The sequence below is a fragment of the Salvelinus sp. IW2-2015 genome, linkage group LG28 (genome assembly GCF_002910315.2).
Source record: "Salvelinus sp. IW2-2015 linkage group LG28, ASM291031v2, whole genome shotgun sequence".
Classification (NCBI taxonomy): domain Eukaryota; kingdom Metazoa; phylum Chordata; class Actinopteri; order Salmoniformes; family Salmonidae; genus Salvelinus; species Salvelinus sp. IW2-2015.
This window is the reverse complement of record NC_036868.1, coordinates 31856972-31872567: the sequence shown is the minus strand read 5'-3', so window position 1 is coordinate 31872567 and position 15596 is coordinate 31856972. Positions and strand designations below refer to the sequence as shown.

The 15596-nt window shown below is 42.5% G+C and overlaps 1 protein-coding gene across 2 annotated transcripts; it reads right to left on the bottom strand.

Moving 5' to 3' along the window:
* Positions 1 to 1825: 1825 nt before the first annotated feature.
* LOC111954325 (sestrin-1) lies at positions 1826 to 5749 on the bottom strand. Of its 2 annotated transcripts, none has more exons than XM_023973971.3 (9): positions 5527 to 5749; positions 4503 to 4568; positions 4150 to 4350; positions 3860 to 4042; positions 3352 to 3591; positions 2942 to 3193; positions 2552 to 2742; positions 2213 to 2357; positions 1826 to 2081 (listed from the first exon to the last, which is right to left on the bottom strand). In XM_023973971.3, exons 1-9 carry the CDS (start codon positions 5626 to 5628, stop codon positions 1995 to 1997), a joined length of 1467 nt encoding a protein of 488 aa, XP_023829739.1. In that variant the 5' UTR covers positions 5629 to 5749; the 3' UTR covers positions 1826 to 1994. The 2 variants fall into 2 exon arrangements, with proteins under 2 accessions (XP_023829739.1, XP_023829740.1); XM_023973972.3 differs by having other exon boundaries at positions 4150 to 4239; positions 5527 to 5712.
* Between the last annotated feature and the right edge of the window lie 9847 nt (positions 5750 to 15596).

Below are 15596 nucleotides of genomic sequence, written 5' to 3'. Positions count from 1 at the left end.
AGGAAGTCAGAAGGTTGCATTGACTTCTGACTGTCAGACACTTTTTATTAAAGAAATTAAATATAACGTATTGTATCATTTTCTAAGTTTCTCCCTAAAACTGTTTTGCTGCATCAAATGTTCACTCATTACATAACATAGGTACATTTTGAATCATTCATGCACAAACCCACCAATTGTAGTCACCACATGTATTATCTGCAAGCTGAACAAGGATATCTACTCTCCACATGATTATAGGAAAACATTTGGCTATTACAGATACATTTGCACATGTTAATGCATAAGGCTCCCACACAATGGAAAGTTTCGTACAACAGCGTTAAGACTTGGGTGTATGTATTTGGGTGTATACGAGTCCAAATCCAGCAGTGTTTCAGTTTCCTGTGTTGAGTCGGTCCTCCCATTCACACTACATCTGAACTCAGTGGTTTGCTTGTGTTGTTACGACCCAAACAGAACACAAATGGTCCTTCCTTGTCCATGTGTGGTCGAGTCACAGTTGGATGTTCCTCCCACAACTGTTGTGCTGAAAAATTTACACTTGTCTGTATGTGCATTGAGATAAGAGACAGAGGGTGAACCACAACCACCTCCAAATAATGTACCATGCCATAATCATCTTATCAAACAATCAACTGTCTCAACCCACCCTCAGAAGAATGCAGTACTTCACTTGTTTTCAGTCAACAGAAATAAAAACAGTGGAGGGTCTGCCATCGTCTTAAAAAAAATAAAAGGGCTGCTTTTGCACTGGTTAGGCTTCCACAGAGGAAACAAGCATAGCGTCGGTCCAGTGAGGACCAACCAGGCTCCCTACGAAGGGAAGCCAAGCGACCCAGAGAAATAAAGAGTCATTCTGCTTGCTTGCCAAAGAGCACTTCTTAATGTGATAGAGAAAACAGAAGAGGCATGTACTGGTAAAACTCAAAATCCAAAGCTTTGAAGGTGTTATGATGACCAGGCCAGGGTCAAAGGGTGAATGTGGAAGACAGACAGGTCATCTTTATGACAACCGGAAGCTAATCCCCTAGAAGACCAGTTTTTATTTTTTACCTTGTCTTTTTTCCTTACAGGACAAAGTTTCTAACAGAAACAAAAGTTCGATATAACAGTCACCAGAGTGCCTGGCCTTTTTTTTTTTTACACTTGAAATCCCAACATTTTTTATAAAACACACGGAGTCACACACAATACTTGTCACAGAGAGCCTCTCATATTTACAATCAAACTGAATAGGTCTCAGACAGTGTTCTTTTTTTAGTTTTTCCCCAACACCTTTCTCACACACACTCCTTGGGTTAGCTTACACAAACAGTTTAGGATGGTTAGGGTGTGGGGTCAATATGACCCCATGCTTACAGAAGCAGCAGTATCAGGCAGCACCTCTGAACACTGCCGTCTGATATAAAAATCAGGCAAACTATCACACAGCCCAAATAATGATTTCATAACCTTCAGTTACAGCAATATCATCAACCCCATGATAACTTCTCTTAATACAACCCCCCCCCKAAAAAACTATGATTACATTGAGTGTAGACTGGTGTACTGCTCTTCTTTCTGGAGAATTGCTGTGGGTTTTTCACACTATAAGGAGATTTCAGTGACATCATCCACTGAGATGTATTGGAATACTGGKAGGTTGGCCACACACTCCTGACAGAGGGAGTCTTCTCTAGGCTGCCCCCTCATGGTGAGTTTTGGCAATGCGAGCAAAAAGGACCAACAAAGCTCATCTTTCCACAAATGGGTTCAGATTATTATTTTTTGCAGTCATTTCTTTTGCTCCCTAACCCCCATTCTCTCTTTTGTTCCATTCATCTTTCTACATTCCATCCATCACAAGGACGAGCTTCGTCATGACGAGCGGGGCTCCTTTCTGTCCCTTCCCATTTTCTGTTTCCCCCCCCCATTGGTTTTTTTTATTATAAAAAGGTGTCCAACGAGAGCAACAACGACAGTAAAATACAACGATAAACGCCAAAAGCACTTCATGTCATGTAGCAGGTGATCGCTCTCAGAGCGTAGAGCAGTTCTGCCTGCATGCGCGCTTCCATAAGAAGCAGATTTACATGGACCTGGGAAAGGGAAAGGAAGCGTTACAACACGGCTCCAGTCACTCAGCTCAAGAGCTATGAGAAACCTAGAAACTTTAAATGCTACCAATAGAAACCCAAGGACAAATAAGTAAAATAAGTTGTTCCTTCACCTTCTCGGAGTGCTGGAACTGCCTCCAGAAGCTCTCATACATTCGTTTGGTGGTTTTCTCCGGGCTGCACACCATGGTCTTAATGTAGACCTTAAAGCTGCGGTCTAACAGCTGGTTAATCTCCCCATAGTCATAGTCATCATACCTGAGACACACACACACACACACAGAGGGAGATCTGTTACAGCTACTGATGAATACAGTTATTTCTTTACTGAAGTACATTACTGCCCAAAATGAATGCACTTTGTCAATGTATTAAAACATAATATTTTCATTGAATCTAGCATATGTCATCTTGGAATAAATCAATTTGTATTGTGCCAGTGGGTGGCGTACCTGATGCCGAACATGCAGTGGATGTAGTTCCAGATAGCCCTGCGGAGCATGGAGGTGTCCACGTCTTTGTGCATGGCCATGGTGTTGTAGGTCAGGTTGTAGGCCATCTGGAACTTCTCATCCAGCAGCTGACCAACATCAGGGTACAGACGGTTCACAAGGGAGTAGCCGTGGTCCTCCCAACTGTAGTCCTGCAGAAGAGAGGAGAAAAGAGGAAAGCGCTAATCACAATGTCTGGATATCAATTGGTCAATCAGATAGATTACATTTAGAAAATGTTGCACTTGAAGATATTGAGAAACCACTTCACTTTCTCTCTCCTTTCAAATGCCTCTTTCCATCCCTCTCTGTTTCTCCGTAAGTGAAGTTGTGTGTGTGAGCGTTATATACCTGCACTCTGAAGGTGGGTACATGTTCTCCTCTCCTGGAAAAGTCCTTGTAGCCGTAGCTGGGGTCTTCAAAGTGCCTGGACACGTCTCTTGACTGCACACACTCCTCGTCCTCTGCCGTGGCCACAAGCATGCTCTCGGTCTTCTCCCTCTCGAAGCGTGTGGCCATCTCCTCCTGACTGGCTTCCTCTTCATCACGACACTCCTGCAGCTGCCTCATTCTCTCCATCAGCACCTCCACCTCACCAGACACCTAGACAGGAACACAAACACGTTCTGGGTCAGGGCATACATAGGGTGACCACAACCACAAGAGCCACTCAACTCACAACCACATCTTTGTCAAAGCCAGTAACTAACAAACCCTCAGCTTCACTTTCTCACACACACATAAATGCACCATCCTCGCACCTGATGGCTGCCTCTCCTTTCCTCCAGGTCGTTGCCGTGCCCATTGCCATTGGCGATGTCGCAGACACAGTACTGGCTGAGGGAGAGAGATCTGAAGGTGTGCCCACCATCACTGTGGATCTCAGGGGTGATGCCACAGCCGAAGCTAAAGGACGCCAGGGAGTGGTAGTGTGTGAGGAGCACCACAGCATGGATCAGCTCAGCCAGGGACCAGCTGTGTTCTTCAGCCTTCAGCAGGTGCTGGGGAGACCAGAGAGTTGAAGTGTCAGTCAATCAGTAGTTTCCTTTGGATGGAATCTTATTTTCCTGTCTCTCAATTTCTACCCTTCCATCTCTTCCCATTCCTCCCGCTTTCATATAACTAACCCTGCCAAGTAACAGCCGCATCACTCCGGTGTGCCGCCACCCATGATCTCAGTCTGTTACATAACCCTAACCTATCCCTTTGTCCAGTCCTGTGTGTGTGTGTGTGTGTGTGTGTGTCACAGGTCCAGCCCCAGCTGCCTACCTCAATGTGTGCCTTGGTAAGAAGCCAGGGCCGGTGGGCCAGGATCTTGTTGAGCTCCCCAAGAGCCTGCAGCTTCTGTGGGGCTCCGTCCAGGCCATTCAGCCACTTGGGGTCCCCTCCCACCTGGAGGAAGTCGTTGACGTGGAGGTTGACCAGGTAGGAGCACTGGTGTCTGGCCGCAGCCTGGYAGGGAAGCYGGGGAAGGAGAGAGTTGCGAGACTGTCCAAGTGACTCTACACTACCATGGTAAAGCCACTGCAGAGTTTAGAGTAGGGCTTAAGGGGCCTCACCATGATGCCTATGTAGTGGCGGTAGTGCAGGGATAAGGGCCCATCCATCTGCAGTAGGTAATGCTGTGTTCTCAGGAAACTCTCCAGGTACTGTGGGTGGAAGCCCATCACCAAGGAGATGTTGTCAAGACGACCCAGTGCAGCAAATGCGTCCTCAAATATCGATTGCACCCTCGGATCTACTTTACTGACTTGAAGTATCTGGTGCCACAGAGCCAGTGAATACATTTTTACTCTCAATCACATATTGATATAATATGGCATTTTAATGTATTGTAAAGGTAAGTTAAAAGGTGTAATCATTTTCACAAGTATAGAAAATCCTGTGGTGTAAATMAAGTTGTTCTCCTTACCTCTTTTTCAGGGATAAATCTACTTGGTCCATTTCCCAGTGGTCTTGGGATCCGAACTCCTACGTCCTACAAGTTAAGAGTACAGAAACACATTGTTCTGCAAGAACCAAATGCAACATCATGCGAAAACCCTAAATGCTGTTTAGTACCATTTTGGCTGCGAGCCCTGACTGAGTAATATTATACGGCCTTCTGCAAGACATCTCTCACTCTCTCCACTAGATCACATATTCACTCTACAGTCAGGTTGGAGCATTGCATGCACAGCCTATGCCAAAGAGAAATCCAACTCATTTTGTTCACAATTTCGCTGTAGCAAGCTGCCATAACAGTAGTCTCTAGAAATGCGACATGTGTCAAAATACACAAATCAAACACTTGATAGATACAATGTATCATGCGTGCGGCTGCTATTTAAAACCACTTGCAGTTTGAAACACATTTAATACCCTAATTAATACATTATTTGACAATTATTCGGGAAGGTTTGCATAGTCAAATTATGTTATTAAAAGGAACAAATTCAAGACACGATTGACATCACATTAAAACAGCCAACTTTAAGATGTCGCTGATCGCATGTTCCCTGGGGGCTCCATAGATAGCTCCTGTCCCTCTGCGCAGAGCAATGAAGTAGTAGAATGAATTACCTAGTCTTAGAAGAACTCGGGGCCAAAGATTGCTCGACAGCGACAACACGGTCTTGCATTCAAAGACACCAAGCGAAAAGTGTTGCTAAGAGCATATACGAAATAGCAGAGTTGACAATATGATGACAAAGCAGGAGAAGAAATGTAAAGCATTGACAAGCAATGCTAACTCCTCAAACGCGTAAACAAGGTTGGACACAAAAGAAAAGACTGCACTGCAGTTCCTTCGCTCGCAGCCACAAAACAAAGTGTCTAAAGGGACGTGAACTTGTCAAAAATGAATAATTTAAAATTCCACAACGACGGTGCACGGAGTTTTAAAAACATGCATTCACTGTCAAAAACATTTGCCACTTATTTTCCTTTTCTCTTACCTTTTTGCTTAGCCGTTCACAATGAGTGCATATTTTATATAAGTATGTTCCTGTAAATGAATTATTTTCCATGGTTTCTGTTGCTGCAGTTGCGTGCCTCATAATGTGTCTTCAGTGCGATCTTGTGTTTCAGGTATATTTAAATTGATGGTTCCGTTCTCGCTTTGTTTCATGAGGGTAAAGTGCTCAATTGTCAGTTGTTGCAGCCCTACAGCAGAATACCGTTCGACCTCAGCACACACACTGTAAATAAACTGAGCCCTAGTTGAGTGAAGTGCGCAACAGCCAATCGAAAGGCGAAAACAACCTCCATTCATCCAATGAGGTATAAGAGGACGGAGAAATAGGAGTGGGCCGTGCGGAGAGAGGGTCTAAAACGTGAACGCAGAGCGAGCCAACCCCCAGGAAAACATAATCAATCAAGTATCTAATTTTGTTCCTTGCTTCTGCCATTGATCATGGCGATGGATATCGAATGACACCATCACTCTGCAGCGCGCAATGTGTGCATTCATCTTAAGAGTCTATCTAAGTAACCTAATAAACAAATCCCTATGAAAATCCGTCGATTTAAACTAGAGATTGCATGGGCTGCGTCTCAATATACCAACTTGAAGGTAACCCATACAAACGAATGGAAGTATGGAGGTAGTTTTGTGCCAACAAATATAAGGGATTAAATACATGTCCAAAACAACAAATATTTCCTGAGCTTTCTTACATATCCTAGATATAGGGCCAAATTCTACATTTTATTCTAGATCAAATAGCTAAATGGTCAATGGTATGACCATCTTAAAACAATTCCATATGTTAACCTAGTTAACTCCCCCAACGGCGTAGACTTTCAGAGATTTTAAGAGGTCCCTTTGACCAGCTGCCTTAATATGTCTTTATTACATTCAGGCCCTATATCTAGGAGATGTAAGAAAGCTCAGGAAGTATTTGTGGTTGTTTTGGACATGTATTTAATCGCTTATATTTGTTGGCACAAAACTACCTCCATACTTCCATTCGTTTGGATGGGTTACCTTCAAGTTGGTATATTGAGACGCAGCCCATGCAATCACTAGTTTAAAGTGACAGATTTTCATGGGGATTTGTTTATTAGGCAAATTATCTAAATCAATCAATTATGACAAACATGTCGTTCACTTTGCTTTTTTTTTGCACGTTTATTTTTCACCCTTTCCCACCACAATGACCCACTACACTAATGTTTACATGCACCAGCTGTCTATGTTCTCATCTCAGTCATGTGCATTGAAAACAACTACCGATACAAGATTATTCAGCAAGCAGCAGCAAGTTCTTTTCTCTGTGAAAACTTGAGTCCAATGTGGTCATGTCTCCTAGGCCAGCATCACCGCTGTAAACAAGGTGGCCTACCGACGCTCTGCGGTGGCGTATATTATTATGGCACAGTAGGATATCTGGTCCTGCAAGACAGGACAGGACACAGCAGGTGTACAAACAACCTGAAATGAATCCCTGCTTATGGTGCATTTCAATTGAGGACTTAACCCAGTGTTTTACCCAAAAGGCTCAGACTTTTTTGTTTCCATCTATGCGGGCCGGCGCCTCTGTCTCACTGGGCCATGGGTCCAGCGGACCTGCTCTAATACCTGATGTCCACCAGATGCATATGCGTTTTGTTTTGCTGGACGTCTAGCCCACATTTTCCGTACTTAACGCACATGTACTTCGCTTTTCAACTAGCTAAAAGCTAGTGTGTGTAACTCCATTTGTACCGACACACGGTAAGCAATGCATACAGTACACAGAATGCACCGCAGCTTAGTGAGGCACTCCCAACGTAGCGTTGTGGACTGCTCCATTGGCAATGAATGACTTCAGCCGGAATACAAAGAGTTTTATGCATCTGGTGGGGATGAGGCTTAACTTGGAGCCAAGTAAGGCTACTTTTCCACCTGCATTTACTTAACCATGGCTAACTGTGAACTTTAACACCTTCACACGAAGCAACAGTCTTGAATGATACAGAGGTTGTTGATTATGCTCGCCACAAGTCTTTAGTGTCACACTCCTGATGGAAACACAATAACATTAAAGCCTGCATCAACATAATACACTAGTGGCCCACTGGTGTGGGGGTATTATGACTTCAACATGCTTCGGTTCGGTTGCAACCTAGCTGAYTTTGGCTAGGTGAACCCGAACCCGTGATCACATACTCCCATAAAAGACCTTCGCTTGAAAAATGAGCGGCAATAGTACTGTTTAGAGGTTGACCGGTTATGATTTTTCAACGCCGATACCGATTCTTGGAGGACCAAAAAAAGCCGTTACCGAATAATCGGACGATTTTTTAAATATATATTTGTAATAATGACAATTACAACAATACTGAATGAACACTTTTATTTTAACTTAATATAATACATAAATAAAATCAATTTAGTCTCAAATAAATAATGAAACATGTTCATTTTGGTTTAAATAAGGCAAAAACACAGTGTTAGAGAAGAAAGTAAAAGTGCAATATGTGTCATGTAAAAAAGCTAACGTTTAAGTTCCTTGCTCAGAACATGAGAACATATGAAAGCTGGTGGTTCCTTTTAACATGAGTCTTCAATATTCCCAGTTAAGAATTTTCAGGTTGTAGTTATTATAGGAATTATAAGACTATTTCTCTCTATACCATTTGTATTTCATATACCTTTGACTATTGGATGTTCTTATAGGCACTATAATATTGCCAGCCTAATCTCGGGAGTTGATAGGCTTGAAGTCATAAACAGAGCTTGCTAAGCATTGCTATGAGCTGCTGGCAAACGCAGGAAAGTGCTGTTTGAATGAATGCTTACGAGCCTGCTGCTGCCTACCACCACTCAGTCAGACTGCTCTATCAAATATCAAATCATAGACTTAATTATAATATAATAAACACACAAAAATATGAGCCATAGGTCATTAATATGGTCAAATCCGCAAACTATCATTTCGAAAACAAAATGTTTATTCTTTCAGTGAAATACGGAACCGTTCTGTATTTTATCGAACGGGTGGCAACCCTAAGTCTAAATATTGCTGTTACATTGCACAACCTTCAATGTTATGTCATAATTATGTAAAATTCTGGCAAATTAATTACGGTCTTTGTTAGGAAGAAATGGTCTTCACACAGTTCGCAATAAGCCAGGRGGCCCAAACAACTGCATATACCCTGACACGAATGCACTTTTGTTAAATCATCACCCGTTTGGCGAAGTAGGCTGTGATTCGATGATAAATTAACAGGCACCGCATTGATTATATGCAACGCAGGACAAGCTAGTTAAACTAGTAATATCATCAACCATGTGTAGTTAACTAGTGATTATGTTAAGATGGATTGTTTTTTATAAGATATGTTTAATGCTAGCTAGCAACTTACCTTGGCTCCTTGCTGCACTCGCGTAACAGGTGGTCAGCCTGCCACGCAGTCTCCTCATGGATTGCAATGTAATCGGCCATAATCTGCATCCAAAAATGCAGAAAACTGATTGTTATGAAAACTTGAAATTGGCCCTAATTAATCGGCCAATGCCGATCGGTCGAACTCTAGTACTATTTGTCCATCTTGAGACGCCGTAGCCAGTATAATTCAGACTATTGTGAGGAAGTGTAATCTAAGATAACGAGATCTTAGTCGCGCAATTTTACATCTAACTAAGATGTTTGGTGGAGTATTTCTCAAGTGAAAAAATTTGCATGAAAACGAGTTCACTACTGTTGACCACTGACCGACGAAGGTGCATAGACTTCGGCTACCAAAATTCAGCTTGCAAAAAGAAAAACATTTGTGTGCATGAACAGTCGGAAAAAAAACTTGCCGAAGACCAAAACAAATAAAAACGTCAAAAAACCTAGTCATAATATATGCACAAACTTTTCTGAACTGTTTCGGATGGGAAGCATGCGGAAGCCTTTAGACTATCAGAGCTCAGATAAAGCAGCCCAGGCCTAAACCAATCAGACAGGCGGTATAGCACCTCAAACAAACCTAACAGGAAGTCTAGATAAGACAGGCAATGGTTCTGTCACGCCCTGACCTTAGTTATCTATGTTTTCTTTATTATTTTGGTCAGGTCAGGGTGTGACGAGGGTGGGTATGCTTGTTTTTGACTTGTCTAGGGTTTTTGTAGATCTAGGTTTCTTTTGTAAGTCTCAGTAATTGTAGGTCTATGGTGACCTGAATTGGTTCCCAATCAGAGGCAGCTGTTTATCGTTGTCTCTGATTGGGGATCCTATTTAGGTTGCCATTTTCCCTTTTGGTTTCGTGGGTTCTTGTCTATTTGTAGTTGCCTGTCAGCACTCGTTTTATATAGCTTCACAGTCGTTTTGTTACTTTGTTACTTTGTGTAGTGTTTTTTTCTTCATTAAAAGAAGAATGTATGCATATCACACTGCGCCTTGGTCTCCTCATTACGACGAATGTGACAGGTTCCCTCTCTGGCTCTATCATAGAGCCTGTCAATATAGATACAGCCTGGATGATGTCACCAGCCACCTGTGTTGCTGTTTTTACTGTATTGTACCCTGAATAAAAAATAACAAAAGTCATTTGTGAGTAATTCATAATGCGGTTTGGTCAGATGGTAGGAGCATGAAAAGGAGGTTAAGTATGAATACTCAAAAAATTCTTGCAGTGGTATGAAATCTAAATATCTGTCTAATTGTCTTATAAATTAGTGTGGTAAATAGCATATGCATAATTGGGATAATTGCTTATTGCTGCAGCACAGCCAGCTAGGCAGGCCTGAGTGAGTCATGTGTGTTCCATGTCTGAGATGACGACAACCTCTTTACAAGCATGTTATATAATTCCACTGGCATATTAAGTCTATCTAATAATAAAATCAAGGCGGGGGTGGAGGTGGGTTTGGGGAGGGGGGTGGTGGGCAGGGGGAAGAAACAAATAAAAACCTGACAAACAAGTTATATTAGGTAACAAGGAGGTGGTGGTGTAAGGGAGCCCGATCCAAGCTCCAATTCAATACTCTGTTTAAGGGCCTGGCTTCCTGGTTGATTTGGCACTGGCTGGCTGCAAGTCAGTCCCCTGGCTGATAGATAGCACACCATTCAGCAGGTTCATTGTGTGATAATGCCCCCCTCCCTCTATCCCCCTCCCTGTTATCCCCAGAGAGGGGTGGGAGTCATGGTAAACATGCGCTGGGTCTGGAGTCAGCACTCTGCCATTTCCCAGCCGCAATAGCCCAGAGTAGCACAGTGAGCACTGTGTGTATGTGAGCCCCATGGCTCAGCAAAGTTGCAGAGCAGAAGAGGCCTGGTCAGCGTTCGGTTTACGACACCATCTTTTCACATAAAAGCGCTAGGCTAGGTCAGGAACCCGACTGGCCCCCAGCCCCCCGGACAGAGGACAGGGCCAAACACTATTGTCACGGGCGTACACATCACCACCACCCAGCAGACACTCTTGGGGCTTTGCTGTACACATGCCAGCCAAGCCCAGTGCGGGTGGGGCAGGGGTAAGAGTGGGTTATGATAACATCATGATGATTAATTACACTGCAGTGGGAGGCTAGTGGAGATCCTGCAGGGATCCTTCTCGAGACGGTTCTCACAGTGCAGATGGTGAGCATCAGAGGAAGGGATAGAGGGATTGGACAGTAGAGTTGGAGTTAACTCTTCTTTAATTTCGTCAGATCAAACTCAGTTTGGAACTGACCACATTCATTTAGCCGTTCTTTTCGAAGGACTTTTGGACTCCTGAACTAACCGGATTGACATGGTATATGAGCCATGCCATTAGTGCTGCGGTATTAGGAATAGGGGCCTTGTTAAATTACTTGGGTCTCCAGAGAACCCTCTCTTTATTGAGTCTGAATGAGCGGTCTAACTGATGATGCACAAACCACCCACACACAATGATATCCTATTGTTACAACTGACTGGGAATACATTCTACAGATAAGACTGAAACAATGGTAGGTATGGACCGGATATCAACAGATTATCTATACAAATGAGATTTTGGGGTTTGAGAGGAGTATGTTAGTAAATAGTTTACTAACAGATCTCTATCACATCAATGCAACTTCTTTGTGATTAGTATTTTTATGGACAGGATAAAAGTAATGGAGATTTGAGTGGGCCAGAAGAAAAAAAAGTGAAGGAAAAAGTGAAGGAAATGTACTTATTGTTTTACTGCGAAAACATTTCAGCTGCTGTTACCCGTAAAAAGGAGGATAAAAGTCAAAGGGATTAAAAATAGAGAAAAAGAGAGAGAGGAAGCCAAAGTTAATGCTGTAAAGTATGTGCCCCAGAAGTGGCTGCAGTGTTTTCCACATGCAATTAGAAGAGAAGAGAACGGAGAGCCAAAGAAAACCACAAAACTGTGGGGATGTTCAACAAGCGGTAGAAGTCCTCCTAACCAGTTCAAACCTGACCTATCACTTTGCAGAGAGAGGAAGCAAAAAACTTCTACCCTCACAATGACATAAGCCTAGCAACAGGCTACCACCAATCACAGGCTAGAACAACAGTTACAGAGTCCAATCTTTTTTCTCACTCTCCCTCTCTTGTTCCTCTGGGGAAAAAAGAGAATTAAAGGTTTTGCTAGAGCATGAAGTTGTAGCATATCTGGTCTATATAATAGAGTTTGACTAACTTTTCACTTTACAAACAAATTGTGCCATCAAGTTTTTAAGAGCTGTTTTGAGTGCAAGTGTGTATGTAAGTGCATGTGTGTTGGTGTGTGTGCGTGGGTGAGTAACAAGTAGATTTCTATTCTCACTGTGAACACGAAACCAAATGCCGCAGCTTGACCCAGAGCGGTTTCACAAAAACAACCTATATCTCTTCCCCAAATCAACAGTGTACTGTTTGCAGCATGTATATTCCTTATGTGATTTTGTTTCTCTCAGTCTTTGCATGTTGTTTAGAATTGAGTCTCTCTAGTAGTTGGTAACATCTGTTTAACCTTAATGGAAGGGAGATGAATGAACACAACGTATAAGTAAAACTGAAATTAATAGTGCTTATTTGCTTCAATCACCGAACACAACCGGCGCTTAGAGATAGGCTTCTATTTGAGCCAGGTGTCTTTTTCTGTAATGCAGAGTACACAGCTTTAGCTCAAGCTCCTCGCTAACCTTTTTCCTCCCCTACCTTGCAGTGTTGCCCTCTTCTGATCCAACTCAGACAAACGTTGAAGTTTGACTTTTTTACTCTTGTTCATGTGCAAAGAGTGACAACTGCAGACTATGTAGGTATTCTCCCCCTTTTCCTCTGACTCTCCCTCACTCTGTCGCTCTCCCACTCTTCAAACAAGGCTCTTGGTTCAAGCCATTCGATCACAAAGCAGTTAGCATAACGGCTATGACTTGGCATTACCCTTATGTCCCCATCCAGGTCCACTTTGAAGTGCAGCACAGTTGGACTTTATGCTTCATTAAAATGTCAAACGTTCACATTGTTCAAAATTGTAATTGCGTTTGTGCAGATGCTTAGCTATATTGTATACCTAAGGATGATGAGCCTTGAGTTATATGTTGCTGTGGATCAGTTGTCCTCTTTGTAGCCTAACAACAATACTTACCAGTGAGAACTGAAAGAACTATTACACYGAACAAAAATATAAACGCAACATGCAACAATTTCAAAGATTTTACTGAGTTACAGTTCTTATAAGGAAATCAATCAACTGAAATCCATTCATTAGGCCCTAATCTATGGATTTCACATGACTGTGAATACAGATATTCCTCTGTTGGTCAAAGATAACTTTAATAAAAAGGTAGGGGCGTGGATCAGAAAACCAGTTTGCCTCATGCAGCGCYGCACATCTCCTTTGCATAGAGTTGATCAGGCTGTTGATTATGGCCTGTGGAATGTTGTCAAACTCCTCTTCAATGGCTGTGTGAAGTTGTTGAATATTGGTGGGAACTGGAACGCGCTGTCGTACACGTTGATCCAGAGCATCCCAAACATGGTTCAGTGGGTGACATGTCTGGTGAATATGCAGGTCATGGAAGAACTGGGACTTTTTCAGCATCCAGGAATTGTGTACAGATCCTTGTGACATTGGGCCGTACATTATCATGCTGAAACATGAGGTGATGGCYGTGGATGAATGGCACGACAATGGGTCTCAGGATCCCGTCACAGGATCCCGTGTGCATTCAAATTGCCATCGATAAAATGCAATTGTGTTCATTGTCCGTAYCTTCTGCCTGTCAATACCATAACCCCACTGCCACCATGGGGCACTCTGTTCCCAACGTTGACATCAGCAAATCGCTCGCCCACACAACGCCATACACAGCGTTTGCCGTCTGCCCGGTACAGTTGAAACCGGGATTAATCTGTGAAGAACACAGTTCTCCATCGAAGGTGAGCATTTGCCCACTAGAAGTCAGTTACAATGCTGAACTACAGTCAGGTCAAGACCCTGGTGAGGARGATGAGCACGCAGATGAGCTTCCCTGAGACGGTTTCTGACAGTTTGTGCAGAAATCCTTTGGTTGTGCAAACCCACAGTTTCATCAGCTGCCAGGGTGGCTGGTCTCAGACGATCCCGCAGGTGAAGAAGCCGGATGTGGAGGTCCTGGGCTGGTGTGGTCTGTGTTTGTGAGGCCGATTGGACGTAGCGCCAAATTCTCTAAAACATTTTTTTTTTATAGAAACATTTACGTTAAATGATCTGGCAACAGCCTTGGTGGGCATTCCTGCAGTCAGCATGCCAATTGCACGCTCCCTCAAACCGTGATACATCTGTAGCATTGTGTTGTGTGACAAAACTGCACATTTTAGAGTGTCCTTTTATTGTCCCCAGCAGAAGGTGCACCTGTTTAATGATCATGCTGTTTAATCAGCTTCTTGATATGCCACACCTGTCAGGTGGATGGATTATCTTGTCAAAGGAGAAATGCTCACTAACATTTATTCACCAAATTTTGGTGAGGAATAAGCTTTTTGTGCATATAGAACATTTCTGGGAGAGTTTATTTTAGCTCATAAAACATGGGACCAACACTTTACGTGTTGCGTTTACATTTTTGTTCAGTGTAAATAATGAATGCATTTTTCCAAAAGTCATAAAATCAATAAGCAACAGCTGAGATAACCTTGGAACCACTTACATTATATAGGTCAGAATTTAAATCCCAGTGTTTCCCCTATATTAAATTAGCAGCGGTGGCTAGGGCTGTAGCGGTCATGACACATTTCAGCGGAAGGCATTCAGTTGTACAACTGAATAGGTATCCCGGTTTCCCCTTTCATGAAAGCAAATAACTGCCGGTCTCACAGTAATTGACCATGAATTAGCATAAACACATTTAGCATCTCCTGGCTTCCACACATAGCCTACAAGCCACTGATGCAGACCTTTGGAACATCTACCTTTTAAAAAGTCTAATACATCCATTTAATATAACCTACACCATCACAATAAGTCCATTATTTATTTTAGACAGGTAAAATAAAACATGATATGAAGAAAATGTAGTCTATTTCAGAAGAACAGAATGGCACACTCTGAGTTGTCCTTATGGTAGGCCCTGATATGGCTATGTCATTTGGTTGTGGTTTACACTAGCTCATTTAGCAGACAAGATTTGCTTAGAATTCCCTGGAACTATTTAAAAAAAGAAATTATAGTATGAAGAATACAACTGAACAAAGCTGAATAAAATAGAAAGGATATTTTCTCCAAATAATTTCCAAGGAAGTGTTCTATTCTGTGTTGAGCGGTTAACAAAGAAACAGGTCATCCTATATGCTTAATTTAGTGTTATTTATGCAACTTTAGTTGTGATACAAACGTTAGGCTATATGATTTTTAATACATTCTAAGGCTGCATGATGCGACTCTAATGATGATTTGAAAAAAGTAGCATGAAAGGCATGAGCTCTGATTTGTTTCTTGTGCAGGCTGCACACACTTCATCATTCAATCATTCACTGTCACGTTCGTTATAATGAGTGGACCAAAGTGCAGCGTGCGTAGAGTTCCACATATTTATTGAGGTGAAACTTCAAAACAACAAATAAATAAACGAACACATCGGCACTAAACAAAACAATATCCCACAACGCAGGTG

Bases quoted from the DNA above. Each gene is read 5' to 3' on its own strand.
- LOC111954325 (XM_023973971.3), bottom strand. From the start codon at position 5,628: ATGAGGCACGCAACTGCAGCAACAGAAACCATGGAAAATAATTCATTT. The intron at 3,592-3,859 runs GTAGGCAGCTGG...TGGTCTCCCCAG, and splicing joins TTACCAAGGCACACATTGAG to CACCTGCTGAAGGCTGAAGA. The intron at 2,743-2,941 runs GTATATAACGCT...TCTCTTCTGCAG, and splicing joins TACCCACCTTCAGAGTGCAG to GACTACAGTTGGGAGGACCA.